This window comes from Diabrotica virgifera, chromosome 6, assembly GCF_917563875.1.
Source record: "Diabrotica virgifera virgifera chromosome 6, PGI_DIABVI_V3a".
Lineage (NCBI taxonomy): Eukaryota > Metazoa > Arthropoda > Insecta > Coleoptera > Chrysomelidae > Diabrotica > Diabrotica virgifera.
In genome coordinates, this window is record NC_065448.1 from 174,878,975 (window position 1) to 174,899,369 (window position 20,395).

General features: G+C 32.8%; 1 protein-coding gene across 1 annotated transcript in view; it reads right to left on the reverse strand.

Annotated features, from left to right (window-relative positions):
- The window catches only part of LOC114329917 (regulator of gene activity), a 189,187-nt gene that overhangs the window by 12,152 nt on the left and 156,640 nt on the right, over positions 1-20,395 (reverse strand). Inside the window, exons 3-4 of the mRNA XM_050653369.1 lie at positions 6,827-7,109; positions 2,410-2,517 (exon numbers count right to left, since the gene is read on the reverse strand). Of these exons, the coding sequence (XP_050509326.1) occupies positions 2,410-2,517; positions 6,827-7,109 (391 nt within the window). The remainder of the gene's footprint in view (positions 1-2,409; positions 2,518-6,826; positions 7,110-20,395) is intronic.

Here is a 20,395-nt window from a genome sequence, read left to right on the forward strand (position 1 = left end):
AATACTTTTATTTACATAATTTGATTACCATCAAAATTTCTATCAATATTCACCTAATATATTGTTTTCTTACTCTATGTTTTGTTGTATTTTTTCAATTCTAAATCATTTCAATTAAAAATCAAAATAATTTGATTTCATTCAAAAATGTAAACAGTTTAATCCGTTTAGTTAGTCGATCTTCGCACATAATGACACACTGTCTCCGTGGCGAAGCGTTTAATGCGAATGAACACCAATACCAACCGCGCTGGTAAGCTGGTTCAAACCCCAATAGAAACTTTTATTTTTTAGTTTTTTTATACATTTTATGATTGTAAGTATATTTATTATATAATTTTATTTTCAGAAAATACGTATTTAGTTAAAAAATTTTCCGACAATTGATGTTCAGAAATCATTTGTGGCATTTTTAATGTGTTTGTGTGTGTTTTCTTCTTTTATTATTTTAATTTTTGGCACTGTTTTAATAAAAATGTTTGAGAAGTAGTAAGTATAAATTAAAATAAAATAAGAAAATCTACGGTTTCGATTTGATTAAAATCTGTCTTCCTCCATCCCCCGATAGTACTATTTCTAGGTCTACCTGTTGTCAAGGAGGCTCTAAGGAAGACATATTTTTACCATTCCGACCGTAGATTGTCGATATAATTTAAAATAATTTATATCACAGTATGGATAGAACGCCCTCTAACGGGGAATAAGCGAAATGAATTTCGACTCAATTCAAGCTTTCTGCTTAACCCAGGTATAAACATACCAAAAGGCACCGCCAGGAAAACATTCCACTTTGCGGTTCAGAGAGCCCAAATGAAACGAGTCTTTGTACTCTATGCAGAGTATGGCATGAACAAAATAAGAAAATCTACGGTTTCGTTTTGATTAAAATCTGTCTTCCTCCATCCCCCGATAGTACTATTTCTAGGTCTACCTGTTGTCAAGGAGGCTCTAAGGAAGACAGATTTTTACCATTCCGACCGTAGATTGTCGATATAAATTAAAATAATTTATATAGCAGTATGGATAGAACGCCCTCTAACGGGGAATAAGCGAAATGAATTTCGACTCAATTCAAGCTTTCTGCTTAATCCAGGTATAAACATACCAAAAGGCACCGCCAGGAAAACATTCCACTTTGCGGTTCAGAGAGCCCATATGAAACGAGTCTTTGTACTCTCTGCAGAGTATGGCATTAACAAAATAAGAAAATCTACGGTTTCGTTTTGATTAAAATCTGTCTTCCTCCATCCCCCGATAGCACTATTTCTAGGTCTACCTGTTGTCAAGGAGGCTCTAAGGAAGACAGATTTTTACCATTCCGACCGTAGATCTATCGGGGGATGGAGGAAGACAGATTTTAATCAAAACGAAACCGTAGATTTTCTTATTTTGTTAATGCCACACTGTGCATAGAGTACAACGACTCGTTTCATATGGGCTCTCTGAACCGCAAAGTGGAATGTTTTCCTGGCGGTGCCTTTTGGTATGTTTATACCTGGGTTAAGCAGAAAGCTTGAATTGAGTCGAAATTGAAATTCATTAAGTATAAATTAGTTTAATATTTAAATAAAATATAATAAAACGTATATTAATTTCGTTTAAATCATATATAATAGAAGTATAACTTCTTACGTGCGTACAAAGTACACACACATTCTTTTTTTCATATTTGCTAAATTTGAAGTAAAACGCGTCACAAAAGAGCCTCAAAATGCAAACTGTAATAAAGTTACTCTTTTGTGGCGCGTTTTACTTCAAATTTAGCAAATATGAAAAAAAATCTTTCAAAATGAAAATACATTTTTGCGCCACGTAATTTTCATATCAGTTCTTTTGTAGCTGGAATATTGTATGCGCCACCCATTTTTACGGCGTTTAGCGGTTTTTTACTAGGTATACGTCGAATATAGGGCTTTTCATTCACAGTCATTTGTTTCGAGCTTCTGTCATATGTCGTATAATCCGTGTATATTAATATTATACACAGATTATACAACATATGACAGAAGCTCGAAACGAATCACAATCGATGAAAAGCCCTATTATAGAAACTCTTAAATACACATTTATCGCTAATTATTTAAATACCACCAAACTTCCTGATTCTAATATCTCCTGCGAAGAATACGCACCTCTAAAACCCGGTGCACATGAGCGGACACGGGAGCCATTTCACGCTGCACGGAGGGCGTTCCGTTCAACAAACTACGTTCACAGACACATTGCGAAATGGAAGAAACGACAGCAGTGAATCATTTAAAATGGACGCTCTTTATCATTTAAAATAGAAGTTAGTCTTAAAAGATTGTGATTATTGACCTTTTTTTCATAACCGATAGTATTATGGACTCACGTTGGCAACCTTTTTATCATTTAATAAAATAAATATTATGCTAGAAGAATACTTACAGTTCTGAGGCAGCTGCAATTTGAAGTACGTCACCAACATTATTATAAAACATAAAAAACAGTAAGTCGTCTTTATACCGACTTAGTTTCATTGATGCGAGTTTCTCCCTGAAAGCAAACAATAAAATGTTAGTAACAGTTGGAAACTGATATATTTTATTTCACAGATTTTTTTCTATAAGTTCCAGGTGTTTTTTCCATAAACTCAAAATATTGTATGTCTACTCAATTTGATGGGTAGACATACAATACAACAAAACTCAAATTTTGGCTTGTGCCCGCTCATTTGGGTGCCAGCCGTGATTATTAATGAAATTAAAAGTTGAAGTCGAAAACTATGACCTGGAAGAATTACAGTTGAGTTCAGGGTTCTTTACCCGTGCGACATTAATGCCTGGCGAGATAAAACACAAACTTTTTATCTAGCATCATTGTCTTCCACATATGAAACTAAAGACAAACCAGTTACCAGTTAAGAGATAGGTACAAAAAAGACGCTTGGGGAAGTTTTCAGATTTTAAATAAAATGTGTGACATTTCTGGTTTGTTTACTTGTAGCTCTCAGTTTGTTTGATTTCTTGCTGTTTTTTTGTTCTGTTTTTGCAATATTAAAAGTTATTTATATTACACAAACAGTTGTTTTCACCATTAATTTTATATTAGAGTTTAAAATTTATGTTAAGTGTATTTTACTTTGCCATTAATTTACATACAAGTTAACCATATTCACACAGTTAAAGAATGGTTTTATTTAAGTTTCCGCAAAAGTGAAAAAAATGACAAAAAGAAAATATTTTATTGAATTTTTTTAGATTATGCCTGGAAAAACTATTTGTTTATTATTCACTAATGATATTACAATTTTTTGCATTTAGGAAAAAATTGTAATATCATTAGTGAATAATAAACAAATAGTTTTTCCAGGCATAATCTAAAAAAATTCAATAAAATACTACGAAATAATACGAAATCCTAAATGCATTCAACACTGGTAGTGACCATAGAATGGTAAGAGCAGAAGTTAAGATAAGCACAAAACAAGAGAGACGCAAATTAGTAAACACGAAACCAATACCAATATGGACCCAACCTAGAGACATTAAAGAATATCAAAACGACATCGAAACCAAACTGAGAAGCAACACAGACATAACTCTCAACGAAAACATAGATGCACTAAACCAACATATTACGCAAGCCATTGGAGAAAGCATGGGAAAACACTGTCCAAGAAGTAAAAACGAAAAAAAACTTAATACTGACACCAGGAATTTAATGAAACAAAGAAATCTTATTACAGAAAGAAATGATCCAAATGGAGAGCAAAAGAGAGAGATAAACAGAGAAGTCAAGAAAGCAATAAGAAAGACTTAAGAAAGTATAATACACTTAAAATTGAACAAGCCATAGAAAATAATAAGGGCCTAAAAAGTCTCCGAAGAAAACTAAATAATGGAAAAAGTCAGATCATTAAATTAAAAAACAAAAAGGGCGAAATAACAACAAATAGAGAGGAGCTTTTAACAATGGTAGAAGACTTCTATGGAGAACTTTATAAAAGCAGACGGATGAACCAAACACAGCTAAAAGATGCAGTAAGCAAAACAATATTAAATCAAGGCTCTGAACTCATGCCAGAAATAACTCTCAGTGAAATTAGACAAGCGATGAATAAAATGAAATCCAATAAATCACCAGGAGACGATGGAATAGTGATCGAGGCTGTTAAGAATGGCGGTGAACCTCTAATGAGAAAAATAAAAGATCTCTTTAATCTATGTTTGACAAAGAAATCCATACCATCTGAATGGAATAGAGTCAAAACAATTCTTCTGCACAAAAAAGGAGAAAAAATTGATCTGGAAAATTACCGACCAATCAGTCTGTTAAACCATCTTTATAAACTTTTCACGAGAGTAATCACCACAAGTTTAGACAAGAAATTAGACCTGTATCAAAGTAGAGAACAAGCTGGATTCAGAGCAAACTTTGGAACCAACGATCACCTCCAAACAATAAAACAACTCATCGAAAAATCCATAGAATATAACAAGCCCTTAGTTTTAGCATTCGTAGATTTCCACAAAGCATTCGATTCAGTAGAACTCGACAGTGTTATAGAAGCACTAAACGAGAGCCGCATTGATAGCCGATATTCGAGGCTAATATGTAATACATATAAAAATGCGACAAACTCGATACAACTATACGCTAACAGCAAACAAATAAAAATCCAAAGAGGTATCCGTCAAGGGGATACGTTGTCACCTAAACTTTTCATATCGGCTCTAGAAAAAGCGATCAAAACCCTCGAATGGGGTGATAAAGGAATAAATGTGGACGGAGAGATGCTACACCACCTAAGCTACGCAGACGATATAGTCCTGATTGCAGATGATTTGGGACAAATAAAGAAAATGTTGGAAGAACTTGGTACGGCATGTCATAAAATAGGCTTAAAAATGAATATAATAAAAACAAAATATATGACGAACTTAGTACCAAGTAAACACCTTGAAATACAAAATGAACAAATAGAACTGGTAGACAAATATATATATATCTGGGTCACGAAATTAAGATAGGTAAGGATAATCAAACAACAGAAGTATCCAGAAGAATAATACAAGGGCTCTTAGGGAAATTTTTAAGAGTGACATTCCAACTAACATGAAGAAAAAAGTTTTCGACCAATGCGTGCTACCGGTGATGACCTATGGTGCAGGAACATTATCGCTCACAAAGAAAAACGCACAAAAACTAAGAGTAGCGCAGAGAAGAATGGAGCGATCAATGATAGGGGCCACTCTGCGAGACAGGATTAGAAACGAAGATCTACGAGCTAAGACCAACGTCATAGACGTCATTGAAAGAAGCTGTAAATTAAAATGGAAATGGGCTGGACACGTTGCCAGAATAGGTCTGGATCCCGCGTATGAAAAAAAAGTTGATTAATAGCAAGCTGAAAATTTGTTAATAGCTTAAGGGTGTCTAGTCGGATAAACTTTGATACATGCAAACACTGGAACAGGGGCAGTTTTAATTGTGGAACAGGTTAAAAATTTGGAACGGTCACAAAACGAAAACGGCACATTTATTTTGTCCGACAGAACAGACTTAAACTCTCCGAACAGAGATTAAACTCTCATGCAAAAATCAGACTGCTACTTATCACCAAATGGGCGTTTTAATAAGTGGAACATGTAGAATATGTCAAATGACAGGAATTATGATAGGTGATAAATAGCAGTCTGATTTTTGCATGAGAGTTTAATCTCTGTTCGGTGAGTTTAAGTCTGTTCTGTCGGACAAAATAAATGTGCCGTTTTCGTGGTGTGACCGTTCCAAATTTTTAACCTGTTCCACAATTAAAACTGCCCCTGTTCCAGTGTTCCCATATATCAAGGTTTATCCTACTAGACACCCTTAAGCTATTAACAAATTTTCAGCTTGCTATTAATCAACTTTTTTTTCATACGCGGGATCCAGACCTAGAATGAAGGACGGACGATGGACTCGCAAACTAGTTGAATGGACACCAAGAGCCGATAAACGTAGCAGAGGAAGACCACCAATACGATGGCAAGACGACTTACGAAAGACAACAAAAAACTGGATACAGAAAGCACAAGATAGAACACTTTGGAGACAAACAGGGGAGGCCTATGTCCAGCAGTGGATTGAGAAACGTTGATGATGATGATGATGATATTACAATAATTTATTAAGCTATTTCAAATGTAGCTGTAATTCTGCACCAAAATTTTAAAGCAAAATTAACATTTTACATTCTATTTATTTGAAACGTCAAATTTTATAATATAATCCGTGACCGGAGCAGTAGCCACTTCCTGCTACATGGAGTAAATTTCCGACTTATTTCGTATGTTGTTCTGAAGCTATTTCCTTGTGGCATTTTTATAATCAACTATTTTCAATGGAAAATAAGCCACAATTTTACCAAAAAAATGATTTTATTAACGTTTCGAAGGCCAAATCCGGTTTAGTTGTCAAAATACATGGTCAAAATAGTATTTTGTATTCTGACAACAAATTTTAGTAGTATTTTGACAACGAAACCCGATTTGGGCTTCGAAACGTTAATAAAATAATTTTTTTGGTAAAATTGTGGCTTATTTCCCATTGAAAATAGTTGATTATTTCGTATGCTTTAAATGATGACGCATGGGCAAAGAACCATGGACTCAACTGTATATTATAGATTCCTGTACTACGTTTTGACCTGATTATTACTACTACCTACCTAAAGATGAATCTACACGTAAAATACTGAAAACATATACAGTTATGATATAGCATAATTTTGGTTTGTTATTTTTATTGGTACAGTCCTACAGTCTACATGAAGTTGTCAATTTTTAAACAATAAAGGCGAGAGTGGTAAAAGTATAGTTACCTTATCGCATGGTTAATGATATACTCAGGAGGTACATGGAAATCGATGTCCTGCGGCCGACATGGGTGTTCCGCCCAGGGTCCAGCAAACGTGGGGTATAGGTTATCAGGTGAATTGAGATTCAGTCCAAGTGCAGTCAAATCTTGGCCTAGGGCCAATGATACAAGATTTGGATCAGTCTCAGCTGCCCTTATAAAGGTCAACAAACCTACTATACCAAATTGATCATTCACCATACTTGCTGGAATATTTGTTATTCTGCCATCAGGCGACGTCTGAATACCTAAAACATAAAATAAACAAAATTTAGTAATCAGCATAATAGTCCATTCTTTCACGGTTTTTGCTCTAAATTTTAAAGAACCGCTTGGATTGACATGAAATTTGGCATACGTATAGCTTACATGTCAAAGAAAACAAGTGATATTGTGCCGATGTGTGCTTTTGCCCTGGGGGTGACTTTCACCCCCTCTTGGGGGTAAAAAAATATATGTCCAAAATAAGTCCGGAAATGGGTAACTGACTAATTTTAAGTAACTTTTGTTCTATAGAGCTTTTTCGCCAAGTCAACACTTTTTGAGTTATTTGCGAGTGAATATGTTCATTTTTCAACAAAATAACCACATTTTTAGACGGTTTTTCGCAAATAACTCAAAAAGTAAGTAGTTTGTTGAAAAAAAAACGTTCTTAGCAAAAATATAGCCTATAAAAAAGTAAAAATAATGGTGTACTCTTTAGGTCTCTGGAATTCGTAGAACCAGAGTTATAGCCAATGAAAAATAGATTCATATTCACCAAATTTCAAATAGAATATTTCGACGTGAAATATCCAAAAAATTAAGCACTTTTTGGGGAAAACCTATTATAACTTTTTTTAAGTGTTTAAAAAAAGCTTTATTTCTGTTTTTACAAACAGTTTCTAGCATTAAATTTAAGCAAGTTACGCTTAAAATAAAGTTGGTCCCTTTTGTTTTTGCAAAAAAAAATCGGGAAGACCACCCCCTAATTAGCAACTTAAATGAAATTAATCGTTACCGCTCCACAAATTATTTTACTTATGTTGTGTTTATATGATCTGTAAGTTTCATCGATTCAAAGTGCTTATTTTTGAAAAAATTTGGTTTCAAAGTAAAATTTTTAAAAATTTAAATTTTGAAAAATATGCTTTTTTTCAAAATAACTTAAAAATTGTTAGAGATACCAAAAATCTCGAAAAACAAAAAAAGTCAGATTTGCTTTTCTGAATATCATGTATTTTTTTGTTTTTCTATTAGACAAAAATTGATTAAGATTTGGTGTTTCTAAATTTGCATACATTCGTGATCAGTGACTCGTTCAACCCTTTTTAACTACAGCCCTTTTAATAATAAGGACTTTGAACCGATGAAACTTACAGATCATATAAACAATATATACACGATTCCAGAAACTTGTGAAGTCGTAACGATTAAGTTCATTTAAGATACTAATTAGGGGGTGATTTTCTCGATTTTTTTACCAAAACCAAAAGGAACTAATTTTATTTTGAGCGTAACTTGTTTAATTTTGATGCTAGAAATTTTTTTTATAAAACAAAAATGAAGCTTTTTTAAAACACTTTAAATAATTTGTAATGAGTTTTCCCCGAAATGTGCTTCATTTTTGGTTATTTCACGTTAAATTATTCCATTTGTAATTTGACGAATATGAACTTATTTAGCATTAGCTATAACTCTGCTTCTACTAGGTGTAGAGACGTGATAAATAGACCATTTTTTTAAAATTTTTACAGGCTATATTTTTGCTAAGAATGTTTTTTCGACAACATACTTACTATTTGAGTTATTTGCGAAAAACCGTCTAAAAGCGTGGTTATTTTGTTGAGAAAATGAACAAATTCACTGCCAAATAACTCGAAAAGTATTGACTTAGTGAAAAAACTCTATAGAACAAAAGTTACTTAAAATTAGCCAATTTATCCATTTCCTGACTTTCTTTGGACGAATATTTTTTCACCCCCAAGAAGGGGTGAAAACCACCCCCAGGGCAAAAGCACATATCGGCACAATATCACTTTTTTTCTTTGACTTGTTAGCTATGTGTATGCCAAATTTCATGTCAATCCAAGCGGTTCTTTAAAATTTAGAGGTTTTGCAATATTTTACCGTTAAAAAACGGACTATAATCAGTGATTTATTAGTAGAAGTCCTATTATTATATTACTATTAATTTCATATAGTACAATCATTCAGGCTTAAAATGGATCCAAACCTCTCAATTCTAATTGCCTTCATTGATATTCTTGAAAATTTTACCCTCCTCTTCAAATCTGACTTGGTCGCAAAGTATGCTTTTTATTTTTAAGGGGCGAAAACTACCCCTTACTTAATTAAAATTAATGAATTAAAGCGGTAATGGGCCATCATTAAGTTTAAATATGTTAAATGTTGATTGTTTTGAGTCATGGCTTTAATATTTTGATATTTTACAGCACACCAAACCTTAAAAACATCCCCTCATACAAAGATTATTTAAAAAATATGGTCAAGAAACACGAAATTTTTTTATTTTGGATCGTAATAGGAGAATATCTTTCCTTCAAGTACAAGAAATCTGACACTTAATTTTTTTAATAATGCAACCAGCAAAAACCACCCCTAAGAATGAAACGGGAAAAAATTGAAAATTAATAAATGGAAGCAGTTATAGACATCAATATGTTTAAACATGTTAAATTTTTGTTGTTTTTTTTTACAATGTAACTAATAGTTCGATATTTTTATCTGTAACTACCCTTTAAAACTACCCCTCATACAGTTATTAAAAAAATGGATGAGATTATGAAATCAATTTATTTTCAATCTTAAATAGAAAAAATATAATATATTATTTAAATATAAAAAACCTGATACATAAGTTTTTGATTTGATTCAACCCATAAAAACTACACCTTATCATAAAAATTAGGGAGAAAATCTTTTTGAAAGCTTGAAGTAATGGAATTCGTTAAGAAAATGAAAATCAATTGTTGCTTCTGATTAGAGATGCATCAAGTCAAACTAGTTTGATTTTACTCAACAAACTTGACTTGACAATCAAACTTTTTGTATAAAAACGTTTGACTTGACTTGATTTCGATATCTTTATGTTTGACTTGAATTCAAACATCTTCAAACAGTTTGAAAAGTTTGAATATTACGCAACGTGTTTATTTTCAATTTGAAATGAGACCGCCTACGCCTTTATTTGTTGAGTGGCGGATCAACGGGGGGAGGGGGGAAAGGTAGGGGAAATTCCCCCCCTCTCCCAACAAGGTCAAAAAAATTTTTTTTGACAACTTTCAGTAAACAGAAATGTATTGGCTGATACGATATTTAAACCGCAGACAGACAAATAAAACCCAATAAACGCGCCAGTTAGGATAATTATTAAGAACGCTTAATGCATATTTATACATTCATTTTTTTAAAATTTAAACCCAACATTTGTAGCCTGTATCCGAAAAAAATTTAAATTGTAGATATAAAACCATATAGACCTGGATCCCGCGTACCAAAAAAAGTCAGACAAACTGATATATGGGAACACTGGAACAGAAGAAGTTTTAATTGTGGAAAAGGTTAAAAATTTGGAACGTCAGACTACGTAAACGTTCCATGTATTTTGTCGGACAGAACTTCCAATTGATTTGTTACCATTTCATTAAACTATCATGCAAAAATCAGATTGGTGTTTATCACCAACTGGGCATTTTAATGAGTGAAACACGAAGAACATGTCAAATGACAGGAATCATGTTGGTTAGTAATAGCAGTCTTATTTTCGCAGGAGAGTTTAATGAAAGGGTAACAAATCAATTGGATGTTCTGACCGACAAAATACATGGGACGTTTTCGTAATCTGACGTTCCAAATTTTTAAACTGTTCCACAATTAAAACTTCCCCTGCTCATAAAAGAAAGTCATAAAAATTTCAAATCATTTTATTTTGAGCTGTCCATTGAAAAACCAAATAGTCTTATTTTATTGTAACCCTTAAGGGCATAGGCGTAACATGTCGCTTATCAAAATGTTAAATGTGTTTTAAATGTAGGTATTAATTTTTTTCAAATCCTGAGAAAACTAATAAGAATTAAAAAAAAATTAATCGCAGCATGAAAGATTACATTATTTCTGAGGGACGAATATCCCCGAAAATTTCTATAATGTTTATTTTAATAAGTTACGGGCGTGAACATAAAAAGGAAAATTTAGTGTTATTATTAATTGCAAATATTTCATTTAAAAGAAACTTTTTATTTATTCTAAGAGACTTTCGGCCCTCGGTAATAACGCAATCTTTCATTCTGCGTTTAAATTTTTCAAAAATACTTATTAGTTTTCTCAGGATTCTAAAAAAATTAATATCTACATTTAAAAGTTTTAAATTAAACACATTGAAAATTTTGACTTTTATGTGGCACTCATTGTATTATTAATTTTCTTATCTTAATTGGCAACTAACATGTTTATCTAGACAAAAAAGTATATCTAATAAATAAATTATTTTTCAAACTCTTTCAAACTAGTTTGACAAACAATTTGAATTTTCAAACCTGTACAATTGACCAGTTTGACTTGACTTGAAATATTTGTCAGAAGGATTGACTTGAGTTTGACTTGAAATTAAGTCAAACTCAAGTCAAGTTCAAACATTCAAGTCAAACTTGTGCAACTCTACTTCTGATATAGTAGTAGGGGAGGAAAGTATGCTAAATGTGCAGTCACTTAAGCGCTTTGGGGACCTATTGAGTTGTGAAGAGTAGGTTCTAAAACCAAAAAAGTAAAGTTTTCCATTTTAGTGGGACTTTCCATTTTTAATTTAATTTTCCATTTCCAACAATCGTTTTTTCCGATTATATCGCCATCTATCCATAATTCGAAAAAATGTTTCAAATAAAAGTTACTTATTTTACGCAAGGAATCCGAATCTGCAATAAAAAAATGGGGGTTCCTATTTAAAATTTTAAAGTAACCCCCACCCCACATCCATAGGGGGTTGTGTTTGGTTCCATTCGATAGATTTTTCAACATATTGAATAAGTGTATTTTTCAGTTTTTCGATCTGATGTTCATTTCGCGAAATATCGCGGAATTCGTATTTAAAATTTTAAATTTACCCCCCACCCCTCTCCGTGGGCAGTCGTGTTTGGTATCATTCGATAGATTTTTGACAAATATTGAGCACGTATTTTTTAGTTTTTAGATCTATCGTTCATTTCGCGAAATATTCGCTTTTTTCTTGTGAAACTTTGTGACTCTTGATTTTTGTTTGTGATTTTTGAAATGTACACTGTTTTGCATATACTTAACTTACCTTAGCTTAATCTGACGATTTCAAGTTTTTCTAAGGATAGATTTTTTTTCGCCCCCCCCCCCCCTCCTTAACGAACGCAACTGTGTTTAGAGCCAATATATGGTAAAGGTACATCTACAGGGTACCAGGGTTCTCCCCATATGATAATCTGAAGCGATCGAGTTACTGCAAAAATTCCCGCTACCATAATGATATATTTATAAAATATGTATCCCATAAAAATATACGTTTGAGGGAAATTAAACTTTTTAAACTTCAGATTTTGATGATAATAAAAAATATTCATTTTACAACATTAAATTAATATAAGTATAAAATTAATATGATTTTTAAAGTATCTATCAATAATTTAATTTCAACTTCCAAATTCGTCTATTTCTTCTGCATCAACTTCCTTTTCTTCTTTGACAGGAGGGACAATTTTGGCAGCTATCACCAGAGCAAGAACCGCAAGAGCGATTGCAATATAATCCAAGTTTGCGACACCCATAAGTTGAGCCACATCCTTTTTTGCAATTGCAAAATATCATTTTAAATAGTTCTTCTGGTGCAGGAATATCCGTCATTTTGTTTGGTACCAAGGTGCCATTCACTTTTGTCCAGCCCCAATCAGCACAATTGAGAGGTTTGTTGCCGGATAAGTAAATACAAAGCAGACACTGCATGTATAAAAGAATAAATCCTCCAAAAACATCAAAATAGACGCTCCGTAATTTTCAAACATTATCTCTAAAAAAATGTATTTGGTTTTTTAACAATAGCTTGGCTTCCCTTTAAGCGTTTTGCAGTCACTCTCACATCATTTTGTAGTGAATTTTATAAGCTATAAGATAATGAGAGTTGCAATCTTTCTAGACCCTTTTGTTTAGAGAATTTTAATGTTAAAGGGCTAAAAAGACGCTCCTGTTTTTTCATAAATCCAATAGTTTTTTTAGATATTTTGAAAAAATAACGTATTTTTGAAAAATCGAAAATAAAAGAAATTTACTTAAAACAAGTTTTTTCAAAATGTAATTGTTCTAAATAATTCAAAGTTTTGGAACGTATTGTCGGAGTATAAATAAAGTTAATTTTACATGGGCTACGATTAATATTAATTTTGCCGCACGTGGCATACATTTTACCGTCATTTTTTCTTTTTTATAGATTCGAGGTATTTGACTAATGTTCGTCATAACTTGCTTAATTTTTATGCTAAAGGCTTTTATAAAAGCTTATTTTGAAGGACTGAATAAGTACTTTAAAAATGTTTATTTATTAACATTTTCTATGAAAAATTATTAATTTTTCCGTTATTTGAGCTCAAATCCTTGCATAAATTTACGAAAAACAAAAAATTCGTTTTCAATGACTCATAAGTTGCTTAATATTATCTAAAAAATTAAATCTGGCTGGTTTCTTTGTTTTTTTTTTATAAGCTTCAATTTTAATAAGGATGATTTTTCCCGAAAATGCGCAGTTTTCGAGTTATTCGCGAAAAACTATTGAAAAACGTTTTTTTTTGGAATTTTCATTCGCGAATAACTCATAAATTATTAAGTTGTAAAAAATTTTATTCTACATTTTCCTCATAAAATTCAACTCTCTATCGATTCCCTGTGTCACTTTGAAGTTTTAAATTTCCACTCCCGAGAAAGGGTGACATTCACCCCCGGGGTGGAAGCAGGGCCGTCTTAACCCGGGGGTGCAAGGGGTGCGAGGCACCCGGGCGCCAAGTCCAAGGGGCGCAAACCGAACACTTGCTAGGCTCCAAATAACAAAAACATAAACGAAAGTGCACTTTCGGTTTTTTCTATAAAGGTTAATAATGCTTACTACACCTACGATAGGCAAATGAAATATGAAACCCATTTATATTATTCCGAAAATAATTTCAAAAACACTATTTTGACCAATGTTAAATGTCGAGTGACAATGAATCACCATCTTGTAAAAATTATCAGTGAATCCGATTCTGCTAACAAAAGTATAATTGCCGTTTGGGGAGCTATGTATGGTATGTATTATCTGGTATTATCACGGGCGCCCATATAAAAAATTTCAGGAGGGGCAGACGTGAAGATGTAGAAGATGTTTTCTAGCCCATTATTTTGTTACTTTGGATAAAATATATAGTCTTCAGCACCCGAAAAGCTAGGGCGGAGCCACGCCCCCCTGCCCATGTGTATGGGCGCCCATGTGTATTATAATAAAAGCGATGCTGCGACGCATTTAGTCGGTATTTTTTAAAGGTGGTGGTATAATCTTTTATGATAGGAAAATATAAATGCTGAGTTTCAAAAACCTAACTTTCTTCATTACGTTTGCGACAAGAAAGACGTTCATTACGTTTTTAGAAAGACACGAGAAAAGTTTTAGTCACTTAGTTTCTATAAAAAATATGTAAGTAGATCTAAAAAAAAAAAGACTTACTAGAAAGTCATACCGTAGACTCTATCAATTAAGCAGCAGTTGAACGCGAAAGAAAAAGGTGGAAGGCGGTTTTAGAAAGATTTGTCGAAATAATAACATTTTTAGCACGACAAAATTTACCATTAGGAGGAACCAGTCAAAGGTTGTTATGTATGAATCGGAAAACGGTAACTTTTTAAAATTAATAGAATTTTGATAATACGCTATCAGAACACATTGCAGGAATTCAAAGTGTTCAGCATCGTATGCCTCAGTATCTTTGACATAATATTCAAAATTAATTGATAAGTGTAATTAGTGAAAAAATTAAATGAACAATGTTCGATTTTTTCAAACAATCTAAATATTATTCTATAATTTTAGATTGCACACCTGATATTTGACATAAGGAACAACTTACTATTGTTGTTAGGTTCGTTTATTTCAATTCGTCAACAAAGCTTGCCGAAGTTAGAGAGCATTTTCTAGGGTCTTTACCGGTTACTGATACTACCGGACAATGATTAACAAATTATTAGTTAAAATTTTTGAAATTAATGAATATTGATTTAGATGATTTACCAGGCCAAGGGTATAATGGGGCAAATATGAGAGGAAAAAATATTGGCTTTAAAAAAAAAGAATTTTTAGACATGAATCCTCGTGCGTTTTATGTTCCTTGTGCGGCTCACAGCCTTAATTTAGTGCTAAATGATGCCGCTAAATGCTCAATGGAAATAACAAATTTTAATTGTTAAAGAAATTTATGTTTTTATTCGCATCAACATTACGGTGGAATGCCATAAAGAATGAGCAGATTTGTACCCATCTTTACATTAAAACCGCTTTCAAATACGCGATGGGAGAGTAATAATAATAATAACAATATCATATGGTATAATAATAATATCGTATGGCATTTTTGCCAGGGAGATCCTTTCGGATTGTTCCGGCACCATTTATATCTGTCCCTGTTTCAAGTAACTAGTGTCGATATACACTAGCCCAGGGTGACCGACGGCTTAACGTACTCTCCGAGGCACGGTGAACGGCTCGTATCATTTTTAGAAATATAAATGGATTGTTGTTGCCGGGGCTCGAACCTATGCGCTCTGGCTTATGAAGTTAGGTATCATACCGCTGAGCTACGGCCGTCCACGATGGGAGAGTAGAATTGACTCATTAAAAATACTTCGTTTTGATATGGGGAACATTTACAATGCATTATACTCAATCTTTGACAACAAGTACAACAATGACACAAGAAACATCGCAAGCTCATTGATGACAAAATTAAAGAACTTTAAGTTTATCTGCCCTGTTGTGACATGGTACAATATTTTAGCAAAGGTTAATATTGTCAACAAAACTTTGCATACGAGCGATATTATTATTTCGGAAGCTGTTAAGATGCTTGATCAAATTTTGATCAAGTAAAGATTTAACCAACAACCGCATTGACACTGCGTTTGAGCAGATATTAATTGACTCGGTATCAATTGCTAAAGAACTACATCCCGAAAAAGACATTTAAATTACGAGGCTGCAGACAAACCTCTTTTAGACCCAAAACAAAATTTGAAAACTTCTATTATTATTTATTGGACATTGCCATTGCAAAATTAAGTGAGGGAACATAATTATAATTTTTCTTTATTGGAAAGTATATCGAGTTGGAGAAACTCCGAAGAAAACTTAAAAAAAAAACAAAATGTTTAAATTTACAAAAAAAAAACTAGCGCATGGAATTAGATCTCATATAGATGGTGAAGATCTATTATATGAGTTAGAATTGTTACCAATATTTTTTATAAATACAGACACAACTCCATTCAATATTTTAAGTTATATTAGGTTACCTATATTCTAATAATTAACTCTCCGTTTTCCCAACTCTTTCTACATGTCTAAAGTCTAAGGATATATTTAACACTTCCAACTTCCAGTAACAATAGCTGAAGAAGAAAGGTCTTTTTCTAAACTTAAATTATTATTGATCAAAAATTATCTGCGCTCAACAATGGACCAAGACAGATTAACAAACCTGGCTTTAATAAGTATAGAAAAGCAAGTAAAAATAGATATCATCGAAGCAATAAAAACTTTTGGCGACTTAAAGCTAGAAAAGTTGACTTTGACATATGTACTTTAAAAAGTATGGTATAGTGTTATAAGATTGATCTTTTTTGAATACTGAAACCACGTTTTTTAATATATAAAAATAAAGAGAAAAACCTAATTAGTTTTAATTCTATATAATCTTCTGACAAAAGGGGGCGCAAAGATCAGTCTTGCACCCCGGCGCCGTGTATGGTTAAGACGGCCCTGGGTGGAAGCATACATTGGCACCAAGTCAGGTTTGTTATTTGCATCATTTTTGAGCTACTGTCAAAATTTCAAACAAAATCCATGAAGGCCTTTAGAATTGCGAGGTGAATTGTTTGAATGAATATACTAATAGCGAGATTGAGAAAACTGCAACATGTGTCCTCTTCTATTTAATCTGTATATAGAAGCTATAGTAGCAAGTGTAAGACAAGGTGGTGTCCTGAGTTCTTTGTTATTCATCACTCTAATGGACGAAATTGCAAAAGAATGCAGGGGTAAGGTAAACAGAACTAGGGTTGTGGTGTATAAACTTCAATAAGTATAGGTGTCTGGGTATATGCTGAGACCTAGTAATTGTGGCAAAATCAGAAAGGCTTGCAAGTGAATGTGAATGTTTGGAATGAAGCTTTTAAGAAATTCAGGATGCAAATAAATATTGAAAAAAACAGAAGCTTTAGTAATATTAAAAACTCAAGAGTATGCAGAGAGTCAATGTAAAGCTAAATGAGACCATTATGGAAGATGAGGACTTCAAGTAGCTAGGATCAACAATGAATGGCCAAGGAAATATAGAACCAGAAATAAATAGCCGGGTAATGAGCCAGGTAATCAAAAATCACTTGTAATAGATTATATCATGACAAGACAAGAATATATATGGGGAATTTCAACTACAAGGTAATAATTAGAGACTCTGTAAAACCTAAAAATGTAATTAGGGAGGCCAATCCCACACAATGATCAAGGCAAAGAGAATGTTGATGATGTGCATTTTTCATTGACCTTATAATTTCCTTGCAATTCCTTCTTCCTGAGTTTACAAATCAATTCCTATGGTCTCTTAACTCTCAGTTTTGCCCATTAATTTTCGTCTCCCATGAATCTCATGCTTACTACTGTTTTTCTTCTATCCGCTGAGAGCGTTAACTATGATTATAGGTCACGCGGTACACTTTGACGTCGCGGGGGACGATCTTATGTGTATGCTTTATGTGTGACTTACAAAAACAAAAGATTTTTAAAATTTCACTATTAATTTTGTGCTAATGTATCAATACATTAATAGAAATTTCCTATAAATACCCTATATGGTAGAAAATGTCTGGTTCAACTATTAGGTAACGCAATTTTTTAAGATTTTTGACCCCCCTCCCCTGTGTAACGCACCGTAACGTTTTTCTGTACCCCCTCCCCCTACCTTAACGTTACGTAACAATCTAGTGACCATTTTTACCTACTGCAAGCGCCAGTTAACTTGACGACAGCGAATACGCACGACACTGAGACTGATGATCATCCCATAAGCCATGCCCCGGAATCTCATATGGAAAAATTGGGGAATTTCCCCCACCACTTCCACACCGCTCAGCTAAATAAAGAGAAACGACAGCCTTTCTCGCTCACGAAGACTTTAACCAATCATTTATGTTAAAACACCATACCTGAATGTCACAAATAAAATAATCAAACGAGGCTTAACTCGATTGTCAATTCTTCAAAAGTAATGACAGCTAGAGTTAGTGCAAGCAGTGCAAGTACAAATAATTTTCTATTAGTTTACAGTTTTTATTGTATTATCTGTAACGATTTATTCTTAGTAATTTCAATTTCAGTTGGTTCCTTATCCTTCGTTTATAAAGTGTAGTGTGTAGTTTTGTTTTAGTTGCGAAAGAACTTTGGTGTTGTGTTAATAAAAAAAATAAACATGATTTATTATTGTTGTGTACAAATCATAAAAAAGTTAGAAAATGCATAGGTAAATGGTAAATAGTAATTAGTTTATAACTGTTTTATCTGAAACAACGAATAAATACACGTACATATATTTAGAAAAAAATTGTCTAACTTTTTTATATCCCTTTTCCTTACTAAATTTGACAGCAAAAATAACATATTTTGCAACTTGAGAATTCCGAATAATTTATGAGTATTACTTAGATATTATTTAAATAAAATACTTTAACAAGCTTAGTAAGTTTTGGTATTTTATTTTAATAATATAGGTGAGATTATTTCTTGTAAAATATAAAGATATTTTAATTAGTAACGAAATTGCCCGCAAGAGGCGCTAAACGGATAAAATTAATGCTTGTCCATTTGAATTTCCCGCCAAATGGTGATTAGTTAACACATCGCTCGCAAATGGCGTAAGGAACCAAATTTTTACAGTGAGTTGCCTATCTATCTGGTAATACTATATTATTTATCTATGCCCATAAGCCACTGTGCAATGCGTCTCGCCAAGTTAACTGGCGCTTGCAGTAAAAGTAACCATTACGCATGTTTCGAAAAGTACCCGAAAGTCAGTAAAATGACTTTGTTGGTGTTTTAATCGCATTTTTGTGGTAATAATAACTAAAACAAGACATTTCTAACTCGAAATAATAACCTTTTACTATTAATCCTACATTTTGTTACGTTTTCCTTATTTGGTTCCATCCTTACATAGATTTTTGGTTTCATTGTTATTCTCATGCATTGTTCTATTTAAACTTATTTTAATAACAAAATATTTAAAAAAATATAGGTATATTTATTTCTACATTTAGCAATACATTCGAAAAGGAAATCTAAATGACTTAAAACATTTTATTCAAAATAAAATCGTATTCGTAACAGAAATTAAAAATACAATCAAGAGATAGGTATCTTCTTTCTGTACCATACGAGTATATTATCTCCTTAATGTTGGCAATTATATTGGCGAATTGACTACGGTCTTCAGCTAACCTAAATAGTTATTCGGCACTGCGTATTCCTATTCAATCGCGAATGTTATTCAGCTATGACATCTTCCTTCCTATTCCTCTGCGGACCTCGACTTTACCTTTTTATTACAAGCTGAAGGATTCTCGGTCTCCTCGAAGAACATACCCTAGATATGAAATCTTTGTTATTAAAAATATACTAAATTTCAACGCCACTCAAACTACCTCTATAAAAATTGAATAAAATTGAATATGTATGCACCAATTCAATATCCAGTCTCTGCTGGCTACAGGATCACAATAAATATACAATACCGTTAAAGATTTCTTGTCAGACACATGCACGGTTCTATAAGATTTGTACGCTACCATGGAATTTTTCATGATAGTGTAGAGGCTTGTGATACTTTGTTTATTCTAAATGTTATAACACCTTATACGTGGTCTAGTATTATCTGTCTACTAAAAATGTCTTGAAGGGCCCTAGCCCTAGACGAGAAGTAAGTGACTCCGTAGAATCTATTGCAACAGGCAGAATGACTAATGTTTATACCATTAAAAAAACACACAGCTTCGATGTTCGTTTACCTGCATCGCTATTCATTCGCTTGTATTCGAGGCATTCCTCTATGCAATCACATCTCAAACGCCTCTAGGCAATTAATCGTGTCAGCCTTAAGATCTCAGTGCTATGTAACAACACTGACCAAATATCATTTGGCTAATTCTAGGTTAAAGCTGTCATAGAAGAATGATTTTAGTTTTAGAAACGTTGTGTGAGCTGCTTCAATTCGATATCTTAACTTGG